The sequence below is a fragment of the Amblyraja radiata genome, chromosome 39 (assembly GCF_010909765.2).
Source record: "Amblyraja radiata isolate CabotCenter1 chromosome 39, sAmbRad1.1.pri, whole genome shotgun sequence".
Classification (NCBI taxonomy): Eukaryota; Metazoa; Chordata; class Chondrichthyes; order Rajiformes; family Rajidae; genus Amblyraja; species Amblyraja radiata.
The window spans coordinates 17,967,743-17,994,080 of NC_045994.1; the positions used below are offsets into that span (position 1 = coordinate 17,967,743).

General features: G+C 43.9%; 1 protein-coding gene across 6 annotated transcripts; it reads left to right on the top strand.

Moving 5' to 3' along the window:
• ckap2l (cytoskeleton associated protein 2 like) lies at nucleotides 1–25,834 on the top strand. 6 transcript variants are annotated; one of them, XM_033014062.1, is made up of 11 exons: nucleotides 610–743; nucleotides 7,726–7,798; nucleotides 14,819–14,885; nucleotides 16,013–16,594; nucleotides 16,634–16,767; nucleotides 16,807–17,562; nucleotides 22,295–22,493; nucleotides 23,636–23,794; nucleotides 23,927–23,999; nucleotides 24,518–24,665; nucleotides 25,499–25,834. In XM_033014062.1, the coding sequence occupies exons 1-11, from the start codon at nucleotides 680–682 to the stop codon at nucleotides 25,713–25,715; spliced, it is 2,472 nt and encodes an 823-aa protein (XP_032869953.1). In that variant the 5' UTR covers nucleotides 610–679; the 3' UTR covers nucleotides 25,716–25,834. The 6 variants fall into 6 exon arrangements, with proteins under 6 accessions (XP_032869949.1, XP_032869953.1, XP_032869952.1 ...); XM_033014061.1 differs by having other exon boundaries at nucleotides 16,013–16,555; nucleotides 16,595–16,767; XM_033014059.1 differs by having other exon boundaries at nucleotides 16,013–16,767.
• Nucleotides 25,835–26,338: the final 504 nt, after the last annotated feature.

Below are 26,338 nucleotides of genomic sequence, written 5' to 3' on the forward strand. Positions count from 1 at the left end.
GAGCGGCGGTTTAAACGCGGCGGCGGTTTGGAGGAGGCGGCGCGAGATGGAGGCGAGAGCGCGGAGCGGCAGCGTTCGGATGGCGGAGTCAGGTGAGAGGCCAGGCCGGGGGGAGAGGGAGAGGCCGAGGCCGGGGGGAGAGGCCGGCCCGGGGGGAGGGGAGAGGCCGGCCCGGGGGCAGGTAGCGGGGTCGCAGCCCCCCCGCGCAAATTACAGGAACAGCAGCTCATATTTCGCTTACACCCCAGGACATTGACTCCTCCAACTACAAGTAGCCCTTACTTTATCTCTCTATCCATCCCTCCCCAGTTCTCCCACCAGTCTGACCGCCCCCCCCTGATTTAATGTTATCTCTGTATGCTTCGGTGTCAGCTTCTCCGAGCTAACAATTATCTATTCTATATTTTCCTTGAGCTGCATCCCCTTAGATGTCTCGTTTTCACACCTTACACTTCCTTGTCTCTCTCTCTCTCCCTCTCTCTCTCTCTCTTACCCTCCCCCTCACTCTCAGTCTGAAGAAGGGTCTCATCTGAAACGTCACCCATTCCTGTTCTCCAGAGATACTGCCTGTCCCGCTGAGTTACTCCAGCATTTTATGTCGTATCTTTGCCCGTTCTCTACAGCTTGCCTGACTAAGCCTGGTCCCAGGCCCCCATGATGGTGGGTAGGTGGGGGGTGTATGTACAACAGCTGTTTGGTGGTGACGTCCACGCTTTTGATGTTTGACCTAACTGGGGCATTAGGTGACATGAATTATTAGCACTAATACAAAAACACAATGCTGGAAGTGCCCAGATGGTCAAAAAGCATCAATGGGAAAGATACAGACATAGAGTCACCTGGTAGGGTATAGGTTTGGTTTATTATTGTCACGTATACAGTGATACAATGGGGGAAAAAATTGGTTTAGAAGCTATCCAGTCAAATCATACCATTCATGAGTGTAATCGAGCCATACACAAGTAAACAGCTACTTCATGGCAGAGCAGCGGTAGAGTTGCTGCCTTACAGCGAATGCAGTGCCAGAGACGCGGGTTCGATCCTGATTACGGGTGCTGTCTGTACGGAGTTTGTACATTCTCCCCGTGACCTGCCTGGGTTTTCTCTGAGATCTTCGGTTTCCTCCCACATTCCAAAGACGCAGAGGCTTGTAGGTTATTTGGCTTGATAAATATAAAAATGTCCAGTGTAAAATTGTCCAACTTCCTGCATAGTCCCTGGTGGACTCTTTGGAAGTAATGACTACAAGGTACTACTTTCGCCACAAGTGATCACTGGAAATTGACTAGTAATCGACACAAGGGCAATGATACACTCTTAAACAATGTAACATATAACCATATAATACAGCACGGAAACAGGCCATCTCGACCCTTCTAGTCCGTGCCGAACACGTATTCTCCCCTAGTCCATAGAATATAGCCTTCAGAAATTTTAGCTTGCAGTTACAAAAATAAATGATACTAAAAATACATTTATTTTTGAAAATTCTGTGGTGAAATATAACTTTGTTATTGACAGTCTAGAACATTTTGGCTCTGAAACCCCATTGACACGTTGTTTGTTAATTATTCAATTTTACATAGCGTAAGGTTGCTTAAGAATACTGCTATCTTGTTTTTGAAGAATTACCTGTGCTGAGAGGATTCCCTGAAGGTGGCAGAACAGGGATGGATGGTGAAACTCTGCCTAACCTGTAAGGACTGTCAGCTTTGTAGCAGGCTTGATCTTAAGCAATGATGAGATGTAGTGCAGGAAGGTGATGGAGAACTTAGTAGCATGGTGTCAAGACAACAACGCCTCCCTCAAAGTCAGCAAAATAATAGAGTAGGTTATTGACTTCAGGAGATACACAATCTAGTCGGCGTCAGTGGTGCTGAAATGCAGATGAAGGAGAGAATCAAATTCCTAGGTTTAAACAGCACCCACAATTTATCCTGATCCTACCATATTAATGCTACAGCCACGAAAGCATACCAATACCATTACTTCAGAAGACTACGGAAATTTGGTATGTTTCCAATGACTATAACCAATTTCTACAGATGCCCCATAAAAAAGCATCTTATGATATGGCAACTGCTCTGCTCATGACTGCAAGAAATTGCAATGAGTTTTGGATGCATCCCAGTCTATCATGCAAACCAGCAATACCACCCTTCTTCCAAATCAACTCCATTTATATTTCATGCCACGTCAGGAAAATAGCCAACATAATGAAGGCCCACTCGTACCCCGCTATTCTTTATTCTCCCCTCTCGCATCAGGCAGAAGATACAAAAGCTGAAAAGCACGGACTACCTGATTCAAGAACTGCTTTCCCCCCCACTATTATTAGACTCTTGACAAGACCCTTCATATGCTAAGAATAAATTCCAGATCTCCCAATCAGCACAGTAGAGATGGGGATGAAGACAGTTGGCTACCCTTGTCCTGGTATAATCTGTTCAGTTTGTATAGAACCAGCCTCGGGAATCTGAATCCCAGCTTCCTACACCATCTCCCTAGCCCTTATTTATCTTGTTTATCCTTTTATATCTGCTCTCATTAGTGTGTGATGCTGGGAGTAATCTGTACATGTGACAATAAACTACATTCAAACTGATTTTTAATACCTCCTAACTTCTGACAATCAGCTTTTTTATTGAACCAATAATAATAATAAATTTTATTTAATGGGCGCCTTTCATACATCTCAAGGACACCTTACATAGTAATCGGAATAAAAACATATAATCGGAGTAAAACAAGTAATTAAAGACATCACAATGACACAAATTAAAAACAGAATTCAATCCAAAAACAGAAAATCAAAAACACAGTGTGAAGAGAGCAGCGGCAACCAAATCGTGCCAGCGTCCACTCTCTCTTCACGGCAGCCATCTTGGACACAGACCTACAAGACTACAGTTAGACAAAAAAAAATCATCCCCCCACAGTGGATAGCACTGTGGAGGAAGGCACAATGTCCAGTCCCCACCCCATGTTCACCCCAAAGTCAGGCCTATTGAGGCCACCGCAGTTGCCTCTACGGAGGCCCGATGTCCCTGGCCGTTCTCACCGGGTGGTCTTGCCCCGGCATCGGGAGAGTCCTTTCGGCGGCTGGGCCACTTGGAACGGCCGCTTCTTGGTTGGAGCCCGCGGCTGCCGAAGCCGACAAGGCCGTGTCGGTTTGGCGCTCCTAGGCTCCAGATGAAAAAGTCGGCGCCCGCTCTCCTCACTGCCGCCTTGCCGCCTCTACGCACGCCGTCTCTCCGCTCCGCAAACCCGCAGCCCGGAGATGTTGCTCACGGCGGTCCAGCTCGCCAGAGCTCCAGCGCGGCGACCCAGGCAAGGCGTCGCCCGCTCCGCTCCAGCGCTCCAGCGCTCCAATGCAGTGCCGCCACGCAGGCCGAGGTGCTGGGTGGTTCCCGCCAAGAAACGGCGCTCCAAGCCCGCTGGTAGGCCACGAGGACGGGTCGACGGGCAGCCCGGAAAAAAGGCTGCCACACCGACCAGGTAGGGACCTATAAATAAAGTAACACCTACCCCCCCACATTAAAAGACCATATCCCCTACAAACAAAAAAACAGGACTCACTAAAAACTAAAAAAAAAAACGAATTTAAGACGGACGGCTGCTGCTAGCAGCCGTTCACCAAGATGGCTCCTCCTCCAAGATGGCTCCTCAACCAATGTTGTTGGCGTTGTTATCTATTGTGACCACTGGGAGTTCTCGACCCAAAACGTCACCCATTCCATCTCTCATAGAAACATAGAAATTAGGTGCAGGAGTAGGCCATTCGGCCCTTCGAACCTGCACCGCCATTCAATATGATCATGGCTGATCATCCAACTCAGTATCTCGTACCTGCCCTCTCTCCATACCCTCTGATCCCCTTAGCCACAAGGGCCACATCTAACTCCCTCTTAAATATAGCCAATGAACTGGCCTCGACTACCCTCTGTGGCAGAGAGTTCCAGAGATTCACCACTCTCTGTGTGAAAAAAGTTCGTCTCATCTCGGTTTTAAAGGATTTCCCCCTTATCCTTAAGCTGTGACCCCTTGTCCTGGACTTCCCCAACATCGGGAGCAATCTTCCTGCATCTAGCCTGTCCAACCCCTTAAGAATTTTATAAGTTTCTATAAGATCCCCTCTCAATCTCCTAAATTCTAGAGAGTATAAACCAAGTCTATCCAGTCTTTCTTCATAAGACAGTCCTGACATCCCAGGAATCAGTCTGGTGAACCTTCTCTGCACTCCCTCTATGGCAATAATGTCCTTCCTCAGATTTGGAGACCAAAACTGTACGCAATACTCCAGGTGTGGTATCACCAAGACCCTGTACAACTGCAGTAGAACCTCCCTGCTCCTATACTCAAATCCTTTTGCTATGAAAGCTAACATACCATTCGCTTTCTTCACTGCCTGCTGCACCTGCATGCCTACTTTCAATGACTGGTGTACCATGACACCCAGGTCTCGCTGCATCTCCCCTTTTCCTAGTCGGCCACCATTTAGATAATAGTCTGCTTTCCTGTTTTTGCCACCAAATGGATAACCTCACATTTATCCACATTATACTGCATCTGCCATACATTTGCCCACTCACCCAGCCTATCCAAGTCACCTTGCAACCTCCTAGCATCCTCCTCACAGCTAACACTGCCCCCCAGCTTAGTGTCATCCGCAAACTTGGAGATATTGCCTTCAATTCCCTCATCCAGATCATTAATATATATTGTAAATAGCTGGGGTCCCAGCACTGAGCCTTGCGGTACCCCACTAGTCACTGCCTGCCATTGTGAAAAGGACCCGTTTACTCCTACTCTTTGCTTCCTGTTTGCCAGCCAGTTCTCTATCCACATCAATACTGAACCCCCAATGCCGTGTGCTTTAAGTTTGTATACTAATCTCTTATGTGGGACCTTGTCGAAAGCCTTCTGGAAGTCCAGATACACCACATCCACTGGTTCTCCCCTATCCACGCTACTAGTTACATCCTCGAAAAATTCTATAAGATTCGTCAGACATGATTTACCTTTTGTAAATCCATGCTGAATTTGTCCAATGATTTCACCACTTTCCAAATGTGCTGCTATCCCATCTTTAATAACTGACTCTAGCAGTTTCCCCACTACCAATGTTAGACTAACTGGTCTGTAATTCCCCGTTTTCTCTCTCCCTCCCTTCTTAAAAAGGGGGGTTATGTTTGCTACCCGCCAATCCTCAGGAACTACTCCAGAATCTAAAGAGTTTTGAAAGATTATTACTAATGCATCCACTATTTCTGGAGCTACTTCCTTAAGTACTCTGGGATGCAGCCTATCTGGCCCTGGGGATTTATCGGCCTTTAATCCATTCAATTTCCCCAACACCACTTCCCGGCTAACCTGGATTTCACTCAATTCCTCCAACTCCTTTGACCCGCGGTCCCCTGCTATTTCCGGCAGATTATTTATGTCTTCCTTAGTGAAGACGGAACCAAAGTAGTTATTCAATTGGTCCGCCATATCCTTGTTCCCCATGATCAACTCACCTGTTTCTGACTGCAAGGGACCTACATTTGTTTTAATCTAATCTCTTTCTTTTCACATATCTATAAAAACTTTTGCAGTCAGTTTTTATGTTCCCTGCCAGTTTTCTTTCATAATCTATTTTTCCTTTACTAATTAAGCCCTTTGTCCTCCTCTGCTGGTCTCTGAATTTCTCCCAGTCCTCCGGTATGCTGCTTTTTCTGGCTAATTTGTATGCATCATCCTTCGCTTTGATACTATCCCTGATTTCCCTTGTTATCCACGGATGCGCTACCTTCCCTGATTTATTCTTTTGCCAAACTGGGATGAACAATTTTTGTAGTTCATCCATGCAGTCTTTAAATGTCTTCCATTGCATATCCACCGTCAACCCTTTTAGAATTAATTGCCAGTCAATCTTGGCCAATTCACGTCTCATACCCTCAAAGTTACCTTTCTTTAAGTTCAGAACCATTGTTTCTGAATTAACAATGTCACTCTCCATCCTAATGAAGAACTCAACCATATTATGGTCACTCTTGCCCAAGGGGGCACGTACAACAAGACTGCTAACTAACCCTTCCTCATTACTCAATACCCAGTCTAAAATAGCCTGCTCTCTTGTTGGTTCCTCTACATGTTGATTTAGATAACTATCCCGCATACATTCCAAGAAATCCTCTTCCTCAGCACCCCTGCCAATTTGATTCACCCAATCTATATGTAGATTGAAGTCACACATTATAACTGTTTTGCCTTTGTCGCACGCATTTCTAATTTCCTGTTTGATACCATCTCCAACTTCACTACTACTGTTAGGTGGCCTATACACAACACCCACCAGCGTTTTCTGACCCTTAGTGTTTCGCAGCTCTACCCATACCGATTCCACATCCTCCAAACTAATGTCCTTCCTTTCCATTGCGTTAATCTCCTCTCTAATCAGCAACGCTACCCCACCTCCTTTTCCTTTCTCTCTATCCCTCCTGAATCTCCATAGATGCTGCCTCACCTGCTGAGTAACTCCAGCTTTTTGTGTCTACCTTTAACCTCTCTAGAATATACTGGAGATGACATCCTTTACCCTAGCACCAATGTACCATCCTGGAGTTATGTTTGCAGCTGCAATAACTGCTATCTGTCCAATGACAAGAGGAACATTGTGATACTGCTGGCAGGCTTGATCCCAAACAAATTACAGGCAACACATTGTACCTGCCTTTTTATTATGAGATTTATCTATTGCCTAGTTTATAATTTCATTAGTTGTGTGTTTCTGACTCTCGTAGTACAGGTGCACAACCTTTTATTCGGAAACCGAAAAGCTCCGAAAACCGGACATTTTTTCCAGGATGTCGTCTGCACACCAAAGCTCGCGTTTGGCGCCAAACTTGACCCGAAACGACCCACGGTCAACCCAGGTCTGTACTACTGTAGCGGCTGCCTCCTCCCCGGAGACCGGGGAGACACTTAAACATCTGTAAATCATTGCTTAAATGTTAGTCAGTTAGTTTGGAGGGCTTTTATGTGAAGGGGGAAACTTTAATTCTTAGTCTCCTACCTGGTCGGAGAGGCGGGGAGCGGGCAATGCCTTACCGCGTCGCCGTGCAGTAAGCTCCGGAGCGCTGTGGCCGCCGACTCCCAACATCGTGGAGCTGGGGCTGCGGGCGGCGCCGGTTGTAGCTCCGACCCCGGCAACTCTACCCCTGGCTGCGCGGCGCTTCAAATCCAGTGCGGCCCACGGCCGGACGCCCGCAGTCCCAGCTCCGCGAAGTTGGGAGTCGGCAGCCACAGCGCTCCGGAGCTTACTGCACGGCGACCCGATAAGGCATTGCCCGCTCCCCGCCTCTCCGACCAGGTAGGGGACTAAAAATTAAAGTTTCCCCCTTCACCCCCCCCCACCACATAAAATCCCTCCAAACTAACTGACTAACATTTAAGCAATGATTTACAATGATTCCCCGGTCTCCGGGGAGGAGGCAGACGCTCCAGACTTTTCAAGCCGCCCGCGCTACCTACATAATCTACGCTAAAAATCTTCCATTCGGAAATCTGAAAATTTCCGAAATCCGAGAAGTGTCTGGTCCCAAGGCTTTCGGATAAAAGGTTGTGCACCTGTAGTTGCAATATGAAGTCAGCCCTATATCCTGTTGCAATTTAGTGTATCCTCAGGTTTGGTTGAATGATTACAAATTTAATCTATAGCAATTTTTTTAATTTCCAAAACAGAACTTCGAAGGCAACAACTTGAAGCTTATCTCCAGAGAAAAGGGAAATTGAAGGTTCCAGGTCTGACTGACAGGTTTGTCCTTGTTAGTTAGCAAAACTCTCTTGCTGCAATTTCAATATAAAATTTATGGATTATGTAACCACATTCCTTTGAGTCATAGAAGTTGTTATGATATGTGTAATGTGCCTTTAATGACTTAATAAAGTCCATGCATGCATAGGGGTTTCAGGCATTTTGGGGATTTTACTTACTGGAAAAGCTTGTCCTTGAACATGGTGGCAGCGGTGGTGCCTTAAAGAATTGTTTTTCTGCCACAATCTGAGGCTCCCGGCTGGAACAATTAGCAGCTAAGGACTAGTGAAACTGTCAAGCCCGTAGGATTGGTGAGTGAGCAGCATTTATGGCATGGAAAATATTAAAACTGCTGGAAAACGACATGGCTACCCGAAGGGTGGGGATGACGGCCGCTCGGCATCAAGCCGAGTCGAGTGTGGATGAGGAGACGGGCCTACGCAGACGGCCACCGGTGGCACTCCACAGCACGCTGCCGGTCCACCTCCTGTGAGCTGTATACGTCAACCACGGGGTGATTGAGGGTTGGAAAACATGGTTTTGCATGTGGGCAAACTACAGAGTGGTCACGCAGCTAGACAGGCAAACACCAGCATACCAGACGGTATTGTTTCTCCATACAATTGGCCCGTCAGGACTGGAGATTTACGACACTTTTGTGTTCGCCAACAACAAGGAGAAGCAAGAACTGGCCATATCATTCGCGCGTTCGAGAGCTACGCCATTGGTGAGAAGAATGAGACGCCTGCAGATTGACGAGGAAGTACAACCCACAGTCTTACCGCCACGACGTTTACCTCATGCGATAAAGCAGAAGGTGAAGATGGAGCTAGAGCGCATGGTAGAGCGTCACGTGATCGCACCAGTTCACAAGCCGACGAGTTGGGTCAGCTTTAAGGCACCACCGCTGCCACCAAGTTCAAAAAGATACCCTTTTTAGGACATGTGATCACTGGCACAGGACTGCAACCCGACCCCAAAAAGGTCGCAGATGTCGCCAATATGCCAGCACCCTCAGATGTACAGGGGGTACAGAGGCTAGTTGGATTTGTCAACTACCTGAGCCGTTTTCTACCCAACCTGCCTGATACCCTTGAGCCCATCAGACAGCTGACGAGACCAGACATAGCATGGGAGTGGTCTGATGAGCAGGACAAAGCGATGTCCAAGATCAGACAGATGGTATCTGAAGCACCAATCTTAGCGTACTACAATGCCCAAGGAGGAGCTGACGATTCAGTGTGACACGAGCAACAAGGGACTGGGGACATCCTTGCTCCAAAATTGACGTCCGATCACGTATGTGAGCAGAGCAATAACACACCGAATCGCGATATTCCTCGCCGTGGTATTTGCAATGGAGCGTTTCCATCAGTATACATTTGGTCGTTTCACCAGCATGATCAGCGATCACAAGCCACTGGAAATGATAGCAAAGAAGCCTCTAGTGAAAGACGCGGAAGCGTCTTCAAGGAATGCTGCTCCGCCTGCAGAGCTATGATTTCGACATCAGCTACTGTCAGGGGAAGCTCATGTACCTTGCGGATACACTGTCGCATGCAGTTAGCAGTACTCCGAGCAGAGAGCAAGCATTCGAGGAGGTAAACATGGTATCACACTTGCCAATTTGAGATAAGTGTCTCGAGCAAATTCGCGATGAAACAGCGAAAGAAGACACACTACAGATGCTGAAACGTGTCATCATCAGTGGTTGGCCTAGTGAACGAGATAGGCTACCAGAGCAGCTCGCGCCTTATTACAGCTGTAGGGATGAGCTCGCAGTCCAAGATGGTTTGATCTTCAAGGGCGAGTGTGTGATCATACCGATAAGCTTAAGAAGAGACATGAAAGAAAAGATACACTCTTCACATCTAAGCGTCGAAGGCTGCCTGCGAAGAGCACATGAATGCCTATTCTGGCCTGGCATTAGTAGCGACATCAAGCAGTATATTGCTACATGTGATGTATGCCGCACCTATGAGGTGAGCCAGCAAAAAGAGACACTCATGAGCTACCAACAAGGCCATGGGAGAAAGTCGGCACAGATCTCTTTACATGGGACGGGAAAGATTATGTCGTCACTGTAGATTACCATAGCAACTTTGTCAAAGTAGACCGGCTGAGAGACACGAGCAGTCCAACCGTGATTCACAAGTTGAAAGCTCATTTCGCGAGATACGGCAGCCCGACACAAGTTGTGAGCGATAATGGGCCGCAGTACACATCGGTCGCATTTGCCAGTTCGCGAGGGAATGGGATTTTGAGCACCTGCGCAGTTGTCCTGGTAAGAACAAAGCGAGTGGAAGGCAGAATCAGCTGTCAAAACAGCGAATCATGATGAAGAGCAGCAAATCGCGATCCGACCCCTACCTAGTGATCTTGGATCATCGTAATACACCTTCGCAAGGGCTGAGCACAAGTCCCGCTCAGCGCCTCATGACTCGTCGCACGCGTACACTTCTGCCGACGACAGTGAGACTACTTGAACCCAGAGTAGTGTACGAGCATGGGCGCATGAAACAACACGTTCAGCAGCAAGCTGACAATTACAATAAGTCAGCTAAAGACCTTTCCACTTCATGAGGACGACACAGTGCAAATGCAACCCCTCGTACAAGGAAAGAAGAGTTGGAAGAAAGCCATCGTTTCTCACCAGCTTCATGAGCTTGATGTGTTTCAGAGCCTATCTGGCATATACCGTCCCAATCGCGTACATCTCCGCAAGACCTGTGAAAATCCACCAGACGAGCTAGACGCACATCAACACGCGAAGCACGGCCAGACCACCAAAGACCAGGGTGAATCTACTACACCGACCACAATTAAAGCGACACAGGCGTTGAAACAGCAGCCAGCGCCTACTGAAAAGAAAACAGCTACTGAGCGAACTGACAAAAACAAGGACATTGACATAAACTAAACAGTGAGAACTCGCTCAGGTCGAGCTGTGAGACCGCATAAGTATTTCAAAGACTATGTGACCCATTGATTTAGTTCTTATCAAGTGTTGTGTCTGTATGGGGTTGCAAGTATGATAAAACAAGTTTACGTAAATAAGATAATGAGAAGGAAAGGAAACTTTACTTTAGAAAAGGTGTTCTTTTCTCACTTGGACAGATATATGCCAAGTGAGCATACATTGTACATCTGTACATTTTTCTCTTTTGGAAAAAGGGGGGATGTTATGATATGTGTAATGTGCCTTTAATGACTTTATTAAGTCATTAAAGGCACAAAAGGCACAAAAGTCCAAGCAAGCTCAGGGGTTCCAGGCATGCGTAGGAGTTTTACTTACTGGAAAAGCTTGTCCTTGAACAGAAATGTGCAAATTATCTGACTGATTTGGCTCCGCTGGCCGCAGGCTCCAACCATGTATTACAGAAGGCAATGTGTATGAGCATATTTCTGTACTATTTTAATTTGTTATTAAATTGCCCCAGCAATGAACCGTAGTGTTTGATTAACTTTTCTAATTACACTGTATTTGAATACTTTGTGAATCATGCATAAAGCAGGGGTTGGCAACCTACGGCCCACGGGCCAAATGCGGCCCGTAACCCGAAATCATCCGGCCCGCAGACGGATTTTTCCCTCTGTAATCGTCCAGCCCTGCCGAACGCCCCTCCAAGCGCGGCCGAGCACTTCTCCGAGTGCGGCAGAGCTCTGGCTGCACCGCATTCTGCGCATAGCCGCTGGCAAGGCCGCGCACCTTCTGTGAACGCATTTAAGAAAGAACTGCAGATGCTGCAGAAACTCAGTGGGTGAGACATGCAAGGATTGCACGAGGCTGCCTCACCCGCTGAGTTTCTCCAGCATTTTTGTCTACCTTCTGTGAATACGTGATTTGATGCCTGCCATCCGGGGAGAGATGGGGGCGGGATCCGTGTGTACACATGATAGATGTGGCCCGCCATCGGCTCACAGGCATGCGTCCCGGCCCCTATGCAGAACAAGGTTGCCGACCCCTGCATAAAAGCATCCAGATCCCTTTTCATCTCGAGCTCTGCTTTTTTCATGTATGCCAAGATGGAAAATTTAACATTTTCTAAATGATTTCCAGCTCTTTGCCCACGTACTTGCAGAGGCTTCAAGGTCAGTTTATTGTCATATGTACCAATTAAGGTACAGTGATATTCGAATTACCAAGATATATAAATAGGTTATGACGACCTCTTACAGCTCGCTTTCCTGCCTATCTTTGTATCTATTTTAATTTAGCAACAATTCTGGTGCATTTGTACGTTATTTATATAAATTATAGGATAGTTGACACCCCAGAACCGATCCCTGTGACATATGACTTACTGCATATTGCCAACCACACAAAGATCAACTTATGCCTAGTGGTTCTTGTTTGTCAGCCAATCTACTGTCCACACCAATATGATTCTATGCTTCTACTCTGAGATTTTGCTTTTGATGTAACCTATATGCAGTGCCTTATTACCTTTTCTTGTTTATCATATTGTTTGCGGTGTACTATATTTACATATTCTGTTGTGCTGCTGCAAGTAAGAATTTAATTGTTCTATCTGGGACATATGCCAAAAAAAACACAATCGAGGTGTCAGCCTCGATAACAATCAGCACGGGAGCACCTCAAGGCTGCATGCTCAGACCCCTGCTGTACTCACTCTATACTCATGACTGCGTAGCTGGTCATGGTGCGAACTCCATCATCAAGTTCGCTGACGACACCACTGTTGTAGGACGTATCACTGATGGGGACGAGTCAGAGTATAGAAGAGAGATCGACCGACTGACCAAATGGTGCCAGCACAATAACCTGGCCCTCAACACCAGCAAAACCAAGGAATTGATTATGGACTTTGGAAGAGGTAGGATGGGGACCCACAGTCCCGTTTATATCAACGGGTCGATGGTGGAAAGGGTTAAGAGCTTCAAATTCCTGGCCGTGCACATCTCTGAAGACCTCTCCTGTTCTGAGAACACTGATGCAATTATAAAGAAAGCACATCAGCGCCTCTATTTCAAGAGAAGATTACGGAGAGTCGGTTTGTCAAGGAGGACTCTCCCTAACTTCTACAGGTGCACAGTAAAGAGCATGCTGACCGTTGCATCGTTGCTTGGTTCCGCAACTTGAGCGCCCAGGAGCGGGAAAGACTACAAAAAGTAGTAAACACTGCCAAGTCCATCATCGGCTCTGACCTCCCTACCATCGAGGGGATCTATCGCAGTCGCTGCCTCAAAAAGACTGGCAGCATCATCAAGGACCCACACCATCCTGGCCACACACTCATGTCCCCGCTACCTTCAGGTAGAAGGTACAGGAGCCTGAAGACTGCAACGTCCAGGTTCAGAAACAGCTTCTTCTCCACAGCCATCAGGATATTAAACTCAACTCAAACGAAACTCTGAACATTAATAGACCATTATCTGTTTATTTGCACTTTATCTGTTTTATTTATTCATGTGTGTATATATTTATATAATGTTATATGGACACACTGATCTGTTCTGTATTCATGCCTTCTATATTCTGTTGTGCTAAGCAAAGCTAGAATTTCATTGTCCTATCTGGGACGCATGACAAACTCTCTTGAATCTTGAACGTTAGTGCTGTGAAACTGATAATCCATCATCCTTGGAATTTCTGATGCCAAGATAGCGAATTTTCTGGAATGCAGAATGTTAATCATTTAAATATCCAAACATGGTTTTATTTCATGTTTTTTACATGTTGCATTGTAGTATAATGAATTTTCTGGTGAATCCAGTGAGTTTAAAGGGAGTCGGAAATATGTAAGCACTGCACTCGGGCTCCTGATACAGGCCTACTGATTCATAAGCCGTGCTGTGCTACCTTATGAATCAGGATCTAGGTGCACACCTGGCTCACGATCCAGAACCAATCACATTCCATACTGATGAGTGAGACAGATACTAACTAGGTTGTTATATTTTCTGAACAATTGGATGAGCAATTTTCAGGTTATTGGAATTTTACTGTGTTAGTAAATAAAAGTTGCTAGTGAAGCCTGAAAACTGATCCCAAGGACATTTGACCTATGCAGAGCATTTTGGAGTCGGTGATCACTATGGTTGTTGCATTTCAAAATTCTACAGAGTTAGGGATCAATTTCAGCACGGTCAGTCTTTTAACATTGAGATAAGGGATCTCATCAATCGAAAGGAAATCTTTAGAATTCTCTACCCCTGATGGCTGTGGAGGTTATCATAGATTGTGTTCAAAATAGAATGCTAGATATATGGATGTAAGGCACAAAGGGACATGGGAATAGGGCAGGAAAATTATGTTAAGGTAGAAGATCAGGCAGTGTAAGAATAAGGAGTAGGTCATTTAGGACTTCGCCCAGAGAGTTGTGAATCATTAATTATCTGCCATAGAAGGCAGTGGAGGACAATTCACTGGATATTTTCAAGAGAGTTGGATATAGCTCTGGGATAATGAAATCTTGGGATATGAGGAGAAAGCAGGTATGGGGTCCTGATCTGGATGATCAGCCATGATCATATTGAATGGCGGTGCTGGCTCGAAGGGCTGAATGGCCTGCTCCTGCACCTATTTTCTATGCATATTCAAAATTAATGTAGGATACCACTGTCTGCAGTGTTATCCTTTAATGATAATATTAGATCTGAAGGACATTATTAACTTTAATGGAGAGCCTGGACAGATGTAAAATGTTTCAGCCCTTTGGTTTAATGGTAAGAAAGTGCCTATTTACAATTTTTGCATTTTAGCCCATTTTAAAAACAAAACAAATAAGCAGATAGTTAGAAAATGCAAGTTTAAGATTTTTTTAAACATACAGTTCGAAGGTCTATTGCAACCTCTGCAAGTCCTTTAACATACAGATTGCATCTTCAGGCATAATCTGTAATCCACCATGTTGATTGACATACCTGTATCATATAAAAGTGAAGTTTCTGAATTGAATAGGTTTATTAATTCATTGTCCATTTTAACTGTTTGTCTGAGTAAATAGTTCCTAACTTTTTAGTTTGTAGTTTTCACCTAAAAATGTGTCTTTTCAGGTATTATTTAGGGGACAAAAACAATCTGAAAATACAACCAAGAACTGCTCCATTCAAAGTTGGGTTGGTAAGTAGGAACCCATGATCCCTTTTCAAACTAAGTCGATTCAACTTATTTTTATTAAATTGCATTAAGTTTGTAATGCACCACTGCAATTGGTAAATCAACTTGACTGATCTTAACCCAGAGATTTTAGTGGCAGTTTATCTATTGATAATTACCATCTTTTGCCGTTTGAACAACTGCTTATTATTGAGAACAATAACGGAAATTGGTGGAAATATTGGGATAACATCTGTTGATATGGAAGCAATTGGCATTTCCAGTCAAAGTTCTTTTATTAGAACATCTGCAGCGCCCAGAAATTAATATATTACCGCAGTATTCTTGCACTCTTTTTTATTATTAAACTATTCCATTTGTGCGAAAAGACATGGAGATATAATAGATTAATCTTAATAGTTTGTGACATTTATGGGATGAGCATTGAACATGTTTTGAGTTCTGTATTGAACGAGAACTGGGAACTGTTGTGTTCAAATCCCTGGTGGCTAAATTTAATATCACAAAACGGTGTTTAATACCTCTTCTCTGATCCTTAATTTTTTTTTTTTAAAGAGAGGGTTGAGGAAAAACATAGCTGGGAAGCAAGTAGTAATTAAAAACTTTACAATAAAGAATGACAGAATATGATTCTTTTAATTGTGTTAATTCTTTTAATTAGCTTCAGAGGAGAAAATGAACTCGGGAGACGGTAATTAAATCATTTGAAAAGGTGATTTCCAGGTTGGGAATATGAAATGGAGTAAATTCAACGGCATAGTTTTATAAAAAGCTTTAGTTTAGTAAGTACAATATTAGTTAGTGAGCTGGATTAGTATGGTACATCCGCATACAGTGGAGTTTGCAGGAATTGAGGTTGGAGTAAGGAAAGCCAAGAAGAGAAATAGCATGAATTTAATCAGCAGAGATAGGCTTGACAGCAAAAAGGTTTACAAAGTTGTGAATTGGTGCTCAATAAATAGATATTGTCAAGGATAGATAAAGTGGGGGAGGGGGGAGTGATCAGGAAAATAAAACATCTGACATTTTCCAGTTTTATAATATTGGAAAATATTTGGAAAATGAAAATGTTAAAAAAGGACCTTGGTTTATTCATTGCTTCAGACAATGTTGCGTGAACTTTGTTTCAGGGAAACGCCCAGAAGCATGATGCTCATACAAAACAATGTGAACTCCAAAGCACGAACAACCCATCACGTACTAATCATGTCAAATCAATCGCTGCTAGGAATCAAGTTCAACACTGCTCAAGAACCGCTGAAAAAAATCCCGCCCTCACTCAAACAGTTTCTATGTTTCCCCAAGTTACGACTGCATTATTCCCAATGGAGTCAAATGCAGAAAGGGAAATTATTGTTGATGAATCAGCTCAAGAAAGACAATGTTTAGGAAACTTAAAACCTGAAAATTCAACACATTATGAATTTATTCATAATTCAAGCAATCAAGAAAAGGAAAATAAATGTACAGTAGGTACAGCACAAACTGCTGGACAATCTACCAGTACAGTTTTAATGAATCAGTTGACACAACAGGTGAATGAAACTCAAATCAGCAGATTAAAGGGGACTCCTTCAGATAATCACTCGTGGGCCATTGGTATCGACAATATAGACAGGGTGGTCCCTGCTGTGTTGAGGCCAGTGGGCAAGTCTGGAGTAGCCCCCACTCAGGCCAGGCCAGTAAGCAGCTCAAGAGTGGCCCCCGTTCAGGCCAGGCCGGTGGGCAGGTCCAGAGCGGCCCCCGCTCAGGCCAGGCCAGTGGGCAGGTCCAGGGCCCCCCCTGCTGCAGCCAGGCCAGTGGGCAAGTGTGGAGCGGCCCCTGCTCAGGCTAGGCCAGTGGGCAGGTCCAGGGCGCCCCCTGCTGCAGCCAGGTTGGTGGGCAGGTCCAGAACGGCACCCAATCAGGCCAGGCCAGTGATCAGCTCCAGAGCGGCCCCTGCTCAGGCCAGGCCAGTAAGCAGCTCCAGAGCGGCCCCCGCTCAGGCCAGGCCAGTGATCAGCTCCAGAGCGGCCCCTGCTCAGGCCAGGCCAGTGAGCAGCTCCAGAGCGGCCCCTGCTCAGGCCAGGCCAGTGAGCAGCTCCAGAGCGGCCCCCGCTCAGGCCAGGCCAGTGGGCAGGTCCAGGGCGGCCCCTGCGGTGGCACGGTCTGGTGCAGTCCCCAGTGCACCCAAAGTCATGGGTAGCGCTAGACCATCGCCCCGTGCAGCCAAGCCTGTGAGCAGGCTTGGGGCAGCTCCATGTGCAGCCAAGTCTAGGAGAGCCCCTCGTGCAGCCAAGCAGGTGAGCAGCTCCAGAGCACTCACTTGTGCAGCCAAATCTACAGGTGGAATGACTGCTCCAAATGAGCCTTCAAAAGCAGAGGTAGTAAAGAGCTGTGGGAAATTGAGCAAAACAGGACAACAATGTGAAAGTGAAAAAACGATGAAATCGCCATGTATTGCAAGCAGACCGAATGGATCCAATTCTATTGAAAGTAGATCTCTGACAATATGGAAACCTTTTACACGATCTGCTCAAAGATTGCATCCAACTTTGGTGTCTCCTACAAGAAATATAAAGGTCAATAAAGATGAAGTACAAAACATAAGCAAATTGGCAGCATCAGTAATGAGCACAGCTAAGCAGAGAGATGATCAAAGTTCCATCACCAAGACATTGAAAGGAAAAGATGAAAGAAGGTAAATGTAAAGTTGTCTGAAATTGCATAAAATAATTTGTCTTGCTTTTAATTCGAACTTTGTTGTTTGTCCTAAAAAGTATTTTGCAATCTATTGCCAGGGAAGCTTCCTGTCTCTCCAGTTTTAAACTAAATGTTCAGCAACACAAGTAAACAGAATGCGAAAAAAGGTATATGATTTGCTTGCCTTCATTGGTCGGGTCATTGAATATTGGAGTCGAGAAAGCATGATGCATCGTTGTAGGACTTCAATTTTTGTTATCTGTTTGTGTTCTTCTGTTTTCATAGCATAGCTGTGCCAGCTCAGATTCTGCCTTGCTCTGAGAGACGATGCATATGAGCAGCATGAACTAATTATGTTTATAGAGTGCTCCCTCTCACAACTGATTTTGCATTGCATTGTCAAAAACATAAATGGTGATGTTGAGCTCTGCTACCCTGTAAATTTGTGTGGATGGAATAAATCTCAACACTGAGAAACGTGTCCAGTTGAATAGATGATGAAGAGTTTTTAATTGACAGGTGTGGTAAAATATGATTAATGCGATTTGCTTGTGAAGGACATCTGTTGTGGCTTTAATCTTCAGGATTTATAGATTTTGTCGAGTAAATAATCGGGTTTATATCTCTGTGAAATAGGCACTCCCACAAGAAGACTAGGGTTATCTTACAATCCCCACAGAGGATCTGGGACTTGTCTTACAGCTGGCACACTGCAGACATTGCACCAATGATGGAGGGGGAAAGTTTTAAGATGCTGGAATATGGCTGGGGAGCGAGAATATTGGTTTCTTATTGAGACCCTGCGTCAGGAGTGGAGAGCGAAGTGCCAATAAAGAGGGGGGTAAGATGGACCACTAGTCGATATATGGACTGAGGAGGGTTGAAGAATGACAAGGACAGTGCAGTTGGGAGATAGGCAGGTGGGTGATTGGTGGAAGCAGGCAATAAAATGAGGGGAGGTTGAAGGTGGACTCTTGTTAAAATCCCACCCTTGTCTCTGAAATTTATATTTAGTTAATAACCTGGGTTTAAAAAAATTATGTTGTTAAGTAATTATGGCTTTGTAATCATAAAAAGTCATCTTGTTCACTAACATGCTTTCCATTGGGAAGAAATTTGTGGTTATTATCTGATCCAGCCTAGTTGGCTCCAGATCCACTGATAAAGTGGATTCAACAATGCCCTTTTTGAAATAGTGAAATGGCTAGTCAGCTACTGAATTCCTTTATGGATGGACAATAAATGTTGCCAAGGTCCCAAAAGTAATAAATCAAAAGGCACCCTTGTACTTTATTTCAATCCCTTGATCTTTCAATGGTATATTGGTGCAAGTAACACCATTCTAGGCTTTTTTTAAACAATTTGTTCAGATACATTATCATTGCCAGTTTTTACACTTGGGTCCACCTCTCCTGCTTTATATTTAATTTGTATAATACTATTGGTATACAGGTGAACAGCCTGCACTACTTGTTATTCCACCATACTTGGTGCTAACACCTTGCTTGCAGCTCCCTTTGCTCACAATTACTTCTGCTTGTATCACGTGCCAAGCACCTATTTCCATTATTACCCTGAAATGAGCTTAATTTCCCTTAAGATGTTCCTCGGTTTGGCTGCAAGACGCCAAGACAAGGTTTGCAGTTCCTCATTTGCCTCATTCCTCATTTGGTATGGTTCAAATACTAATTATGATTTTTACATCTTACCAATGGTTCTTGTTCTGTGGGCATCTGTTTCACCAAATTGCTTTTTAAGTGGGACTCTGAAATGCCTCTGCAAATCCACATCAAACACACATGTATTTACTTTCACTATTCTACTATTTCATTAAATGGTTCAAGCAGGGGTTCGTCAAATTTGATCTGAATAAATCTATTAATGATAAAGGAGACTCAAATCTCACTTATCTTAAAACTGTCAACCATACTTGCCTTATTTATTTATTTTTCAGGGGAGTTTGTGGCACAAGCAAGGTTTCCATCTTTTCTTTTCTAAGTATTTCTCTAACTGAAAGAGGGCAATTAAAAACCATCCATATCATTGCGATTGGTCAAGGCCTATGGGATCACCGGTTGCCAACCATTTTGACTCTTCTTCCCATTCTCAAACTGACCTTTCTGTCTTGGGCCTCCTCCATTGCCAGAGTGACGCCACACACAAAATGTAGAAACTGCACCTCATATTTTGCTTGCGTAGCTTATAATCCAGCGATATGAACATTAAATTCTCCAATTTTAAATAACTTGCACTCCCCTCCCTCCCCCTTGCCCTTTTCCCCCACCCTAGTCTTTTTTTCCCTCATCTCTACAGTTCTCCATATTGTTTCGCTCTTGAGATCACACTTTCCCTAGCCACCAATGGGCACACCAGCCACCAGCAGGATGTAATTTGTGGCTGGCTCAGATTGGTAGATTGGTCCTGTTCTTTTCTTACCTCCAGCTCTTCCCTCTCTCCACACCCCCCCCCCCCCCCACCAGAGAAGGGTCCCAACCCAAAACGTCGCCCATCCTTTTCCTCCAGAGGTGCTGCCACATGCAATAACTGTGTTGTGTGATCCCACAATCTGTATTCCCGACATATTGCATATTGAGTTGTGATTAGAGAATGAAACAGCTAATCAGAGTACCATAGTATAGTGATTAAGGTATTCAGTGTGTATGCAGAGATTTGAAGTATTGACCTGGAAATAAGATTTAATCCTGACCTGGCAGCTAAGGATTATAAATTGCAGATTTTTTAAAATCATTTGAGTTATCCATAGCGGTGTTTGTGAAAATATCAGAATGTGTTTTAAAACCATATCTGTTCCACTAATGTCCTTGAGAACAGGAGATCTGCCATCCTTATCAGGTTCAGATTAACGGAATCACTTGGTTAAGCTTACTACGGTCAATATCATGGGGGTTGAATTGAGTAAGAGCTTCTCTGGACAAATCCAAATAAATACTATGGTTTTAAAAAGCAAGTCAAAGGTTGGTATCCTGTGGGAAGTGACTTGTCTTCTGATTCTCCTAAATCTTGCCACTGTTTACAAAGTCCAAGTTAAGAGTACTTTGCTGTTCTGAAGGTACTCTTAATGTATACCTTGTAAAAGGTGGTAAGACTTATTCTCGATTTGCTTTCGTGAATGTAGATCCATCAATACTCAAAGATTGGTGTTAACTAAGGGAAAGCAACACTCTTGATTGACATCTCATGCATCATAAGAGTGATAAAGTGTGGAAATAGGCCCTTCGGCCCAACTTGTCCACACCGGCCAACATTTGTCCCAGCTACATGAGTCCCACCTGCCTGCATTTAGTCCATATCCCTCCAAACCTGTCCTATCCATGTACCTGTCTAACTGTTTCTTAAATGTTGGGATAGTCCTTGCCTCAACTACCTCCTCTGGCAGCTTGTTCCATACACCCACCACCCTTTGTGTGGAAAAAGTTGCCCCTCAGATTCCTATTAAATCTTTTCCCCTTCACCTTAAACCATATGTCCTCTGGTCCTAAATTTACCTACTCTAGGAAAGAGACTACCCGACCTATTCCCCTCATGATTTTATACCTCAATAAGATCACCACTCATCCTCCTGCACTCCATGGAATAGTCCCAGCCTCTCCCTCTTGCTCAGACCCTCCAGCCCTGGCAACATCCTTGTAAATCTTCTCTACCCTTTCCAGCTGGATAACATCTTTCCTATAACATGGTTCCCGGAACTAAACACAATACTCTAAATGCGGCCTCACCAATGTCTTGCACAACTGCAACATGACCTCCCAACTTCATTGCAAACTATCTTTCCCTTTGTTTCCAGTGCACTATGGCTATTGTTTAAAACACATTGCAGTTGCTCACCAAGGCTACATTAGTCTTTCTCAAACTAATAAGCATAAAGGTATATGAACGCTACCACCTGCAAGGCCAAATTGGACATAAATATATTGTCACCCTTGGGTCTGTTCAATAACACTTAATTCTAGTAATTCAAGCAGGCGGTTACACATTCTTGAAAGACAATTATGGTTGGACAATAAATCTATTAAAATAAAACAAGAACTGTATTAAATGCTATTCTCACAACTTATGCTGATCCAATGCTTGAATGTGGGACTTTGGGTGGATGTAAGACGGCCTATTGCATTAGGTTAAAGAGCAGTGGAGTTATTCTCAATGTCCTTGTCGGTATTCATCCACACAGGAAGATTTTTTTATTTTTTTTAAGTGAACCACTTGCTTTTGTGGGATGGCTTTGCAGAAAATCATAAAATCGTAAGTGATAAGAGCAGAATTAGGCCATTCAGCCCATCGTTTGCCATTCAATCATGGCTGATCTTTCTCTCCCTCTGAACCCCATTCTGCCTTCTCCCCATAACCCCCGACACCCGTACTCACCAAAATGGTTGACATAGTTCTACTCTACAACAATGATTGCTGTTTAGCTTGTTACAACATTTTGAAAGTTGTTGTATGTAAAAGTACTTTATTAATAACACAACAAAATAATATGAATGGTAAAATGTATGGAATAGAACCACAGAATATAAAAGCATGGAAGTTGAAGCTTTGTGGGAGTGAGTGTGCACAGAGTTCATGTTGCTTCCTGTGCAATTGGTGCCATGATGATGCTGCTGTGATTCTCTTCATACTTCCACCATCATGGTTTCTTTTGACTTCTTCCCTGTTAAATCGAAACACGGGTGGTTTTTATTTTCAACTGTATTATTCATATTTTGCCTCAGGAAACAACTTGAAGAGTGGTTAGCTTCTAAAGGGAAGACCTACAAACGCCCTCCCATGCCAACCCCTTTGAAGAAAGTTTTAAAATCTGTAAAGAAGAATTTGGAGTGCTCTTTCTTGGAAGCACTGGAAGAAGAACAGAAGAGCCTGGCAGATCGGGTGCACCACATGTTGAATGACTGCATGAAGCTGCTAGAGAGGGTATGGAAGTTTTACCAGGATTGACAGTGAGATTAATGCTTCCCAAAAAAATTAATTGTCCCTGCTCCAGGATGAGTGCTGGAAGTGTTGTAGAGTATATTCAAATAGAGGTTTGTTATGGGAAGCGCATCTTGGCATCAATCAATCGATAAGAAGGTAGACACAAAATGCTGGTGTAACTCAGCGGGCGGGACAGGCAGCATCTCTGGAGAGAGGAATGGGCGAAGTTTCGGGTCGAAACCCTTCTTCAGACTGATGTCAGGGGAGCGGGCAGGACAAAGATAGAATGTAGGTGGAGACAGTGAGACTAGTGGGAGAACTGGGAAGGGGATGGAGAGAGAAAGCAAGGACTATCTGAAGTTCGAGAAGTCAATGTTCATACCACTGGGGTGTAAGCTACCCAAGCGAAATATGAAGTGCTCTTCCTCCAATTTGCGCTGGGCCTCACTCTGACAATGGAGGAGGCCCAGGACAGAAAGGTTTTTGGGAATGGGAGGGGGAGTTGAAGGGCTGGGCCACCGGGAGATCAGTTAGGTTCGCCGAGCCTGTGCTTGGTCTCCCTTCAACTCCCCCTCCCATTCCCAATCTGACCTTTCTGTCCTGGGCCTCCTCCATTGTCAGTGTGAGGCCCAGCGCAGATTGGAAGAACAGCACCTCGTATTTCACTTGGGTAGTTTGCACTCCAGCAGTATGAACATTGACTTCTCTAACTTCAGATAGCCCTTGCTTTTCCTCTCTCTCCATCCCCTTCCCAGTTCCCTTTCTCTCCATCCCCTTCCAAGCTCTCCCACTAGTCTTACTGTCCTGCCTACATTCTATCTTTGTCCTGTCCCCTCCCCTGACATCAGTCTGAAGAAGGGGAGGGGACAGGACAGGAAGAAAAAGACCCAAAACATTGCCCATTCCTTCTCTCTAGCAATGCTGCCTCACCCGCTGAGTTACTCCAGCATTTTGTGTCCACCTTTGATTTAAACCAGCATCTTACACAGTCAATCGTTAAGGTAGGTACTAACTGCATGCAGTGGAATTAATTTCTTTCTTTTCCCAAATGGCAATCCATTTGGTGTTTTCAAATAGCTGCAAAGTAGTTATTTCTTCGTTGTATTTTAATATTTGTAAAAGTTTACATTGTTTCCCTTTAGGGTTCCTCGCCTGAACAAGTGTCTGAAGCGTTGCGGAATGTTCCTGACGGTGAGAAGTTTGCCAAGTACTGGATATGCCAAGCACATCTGCTAGAATTAACTGGTACGATGGAGGCCATCATTGCTCTGTTTGAGCAGGCTGTTCACAGTGGTGCAGAGGTAACTATATTTGTAACAACAAGCTAAAATGTATCTGATGAATTCAAAATTTAAGATTTAAATGTTTTGATCTTTACCTAAACATTCCTCTCTGGTGAGTTGCTTTACAATGAGAAACTAACTCTTTCACAGCCAGTTGAAGAGCTGCGGTCTGCACTTGTGGAAACCATCATGAGGAATGTAAACTCTCACACATCCTGTACAGGTAAATCTGCTGGCATTAAAACATTGAGTTTCCTTTAGATTTGTAAATTTAAAATGGTGAAAAATATATATTTGCATTTATGTGTAGCTTCTTTGACTGCTTTAGAACCAATGTTTTCATGTTGCATTGTCACTTTCCTTGGCGGATAAATGGTATCCAATTTGTGCACACACCTAGGTTCCACAATCAATGTAATAATGGCTAGCTAATTTGCTTAATGTACATTGAGCCATAAATATCAGCCAAGATATCAAAGATGTTGCCCTGGAATCAGCTTCATCCAGCTCCGTGGAGCATTGGTTCAATGTTCCGTCCAACCGGCATCTTTAGCGTCTGTGGAACAATCTTGAATCAAATTTTGTGCTCTGATCTCTGGAGGGAGGTTTGAACCCACAATTTCTGTCCGAGCATGTGAATAGCCATCTGTGCAATGGATGACGTTGACATAGAGATGCTGCAGTTATCAATGATCACTGACCATTTTTTTATTTGCCCCACGTTTTTTTATATTCTGATAGAAAAGGAAGATGTTAAAACTGAAGGTTTTGAAGAATCAGCTGTTGCCACGCCTCGTACAACAGTAGTGGAGTCTCTGTTCAGCAAAATAGATGGGCGTGGTTCATCCATGATCAAATACAGAGTGACCGCAACACCCCAAGTGCTCAGGTAAGGTTTTGTCATTAACACCTTTCCCCCTTCTCCCCCCAAGAAATGATGGCCATTGTACATGTCTATACTAATCTCTTTAACTCAAATTTTGCCCATAACCCATGCCTTGAGAAATCAGATGATTTGGATAGCTTGATATTTTCTAAGTACTTCAGGTGCCTCTGTTGTGGTTCAATGTTCTTAAACAGACAAAAACACAAATAAAATCAGTGATCAAGCAGTACAATCTTTATTTCGCCAGGTAGGTGTGGTAAAACTCTTTACCATATGCAGATTACAGAATATACAGAGTTTTCATCCTATACAGAGTCGCTTGTTATTGGAAAAGGGTATATCAACATCTTTGTTAGCCTTGTAAGAGCTTCCTGCTGGCTTTGCAATTAATTATGAGAAAAGTAATAGCCTGTCTTTAATTTCAGCTGAATCCATTTTTGTGAAGAATAAATCTTTTTAACTTCCACACCTCCACCACCTATTCTGTTCCAGATTCCAGCCACATTGCCTGTAGTCACCAAATGAGCCTCCTCATTCCCTAGTTACCATCTTGCTCCTGAAGTATCAAGTTATCAAAATAATATCTAAGTGTTTTTAGATTTGGTAAACATTCAAAACGAACTTGGATCTTTTAAATATTAACCAAGCTGTTATTTTTTTAATGTACATGTACTTTCTGAAAGTATTAATTTAGGTTTTTCATATTGCTGTGACCCATCTGTGGAGCCTCTCTTTGGGGTTTTTCACCTCGCTAGTGCCCACACAGGTGGCAACTGGACAGAATTAAATCAGAGGTGACACATTTTCAACATTTCAAAATCCATCTTTCTTTGCAGAACAAATCAGCTTCAAAGCAAAATCCAATCCTATGGGAAGCAAGATCTGAAGTTCCTCACCCCAGTCCGGCGCTCGGTTCGCATTGAGCATGTTTCTGCTTGGCACCCTGAGATGTTGAGAGAGCATGACTGCTGTGTGGCCTCCCTGAATGAACTTTTAGATGAGGATGAGGCTGAAACATTTGTTTACAGAGAAAACAAGGCTCTGCTGGAATAACAGAAATTACACTGATATCCTTTAAATGCATTTTACATACTATCCACATTAACTATCAGCTTATTTGTATTGTTTTAAGAATGTATATAATAAACTTGTTGTGTATTTGGTGCTTGGAACTTAATTTCACCATCACGGTATATGCTCTTTACCTAACATTTAATTGATTAATACACTGTTGCAGGATTGTATTATTAGTCATCTTACAATACATCCTCATAACTAATAATCATATCTAAACTTAGCACATAATTTTTTCATTCCATTCATCTTCCTTAAACCAAATACATTACCTCTTGCTTTATGTGTTATCATTTTCCGTTCCCTTATGTGTAAATTGCACTCGAATCGCTCTAGCTCTTCCTGTATCTCTGCCTCTTCCTTTTTTAAATGTTCTTATCTTAATTTGCAGATTTCTTCATGTTCCTGATATTCTGCTAAAGTTAACGTTTCATTTTCTGCTTTATATATTCGATTTGTTTTCCTCTTTCTGTTCATTTTTTGTAGGTGTCATCTGACACATGGCTGCAGGTTTTCGTTTTGCTAGCAGCTTCCTCTGTCGCTCAATTTCCTCGGGCTGCGTATTTATCTGTTCTTGTTTTTAATGAGATTCTGCAATGCAC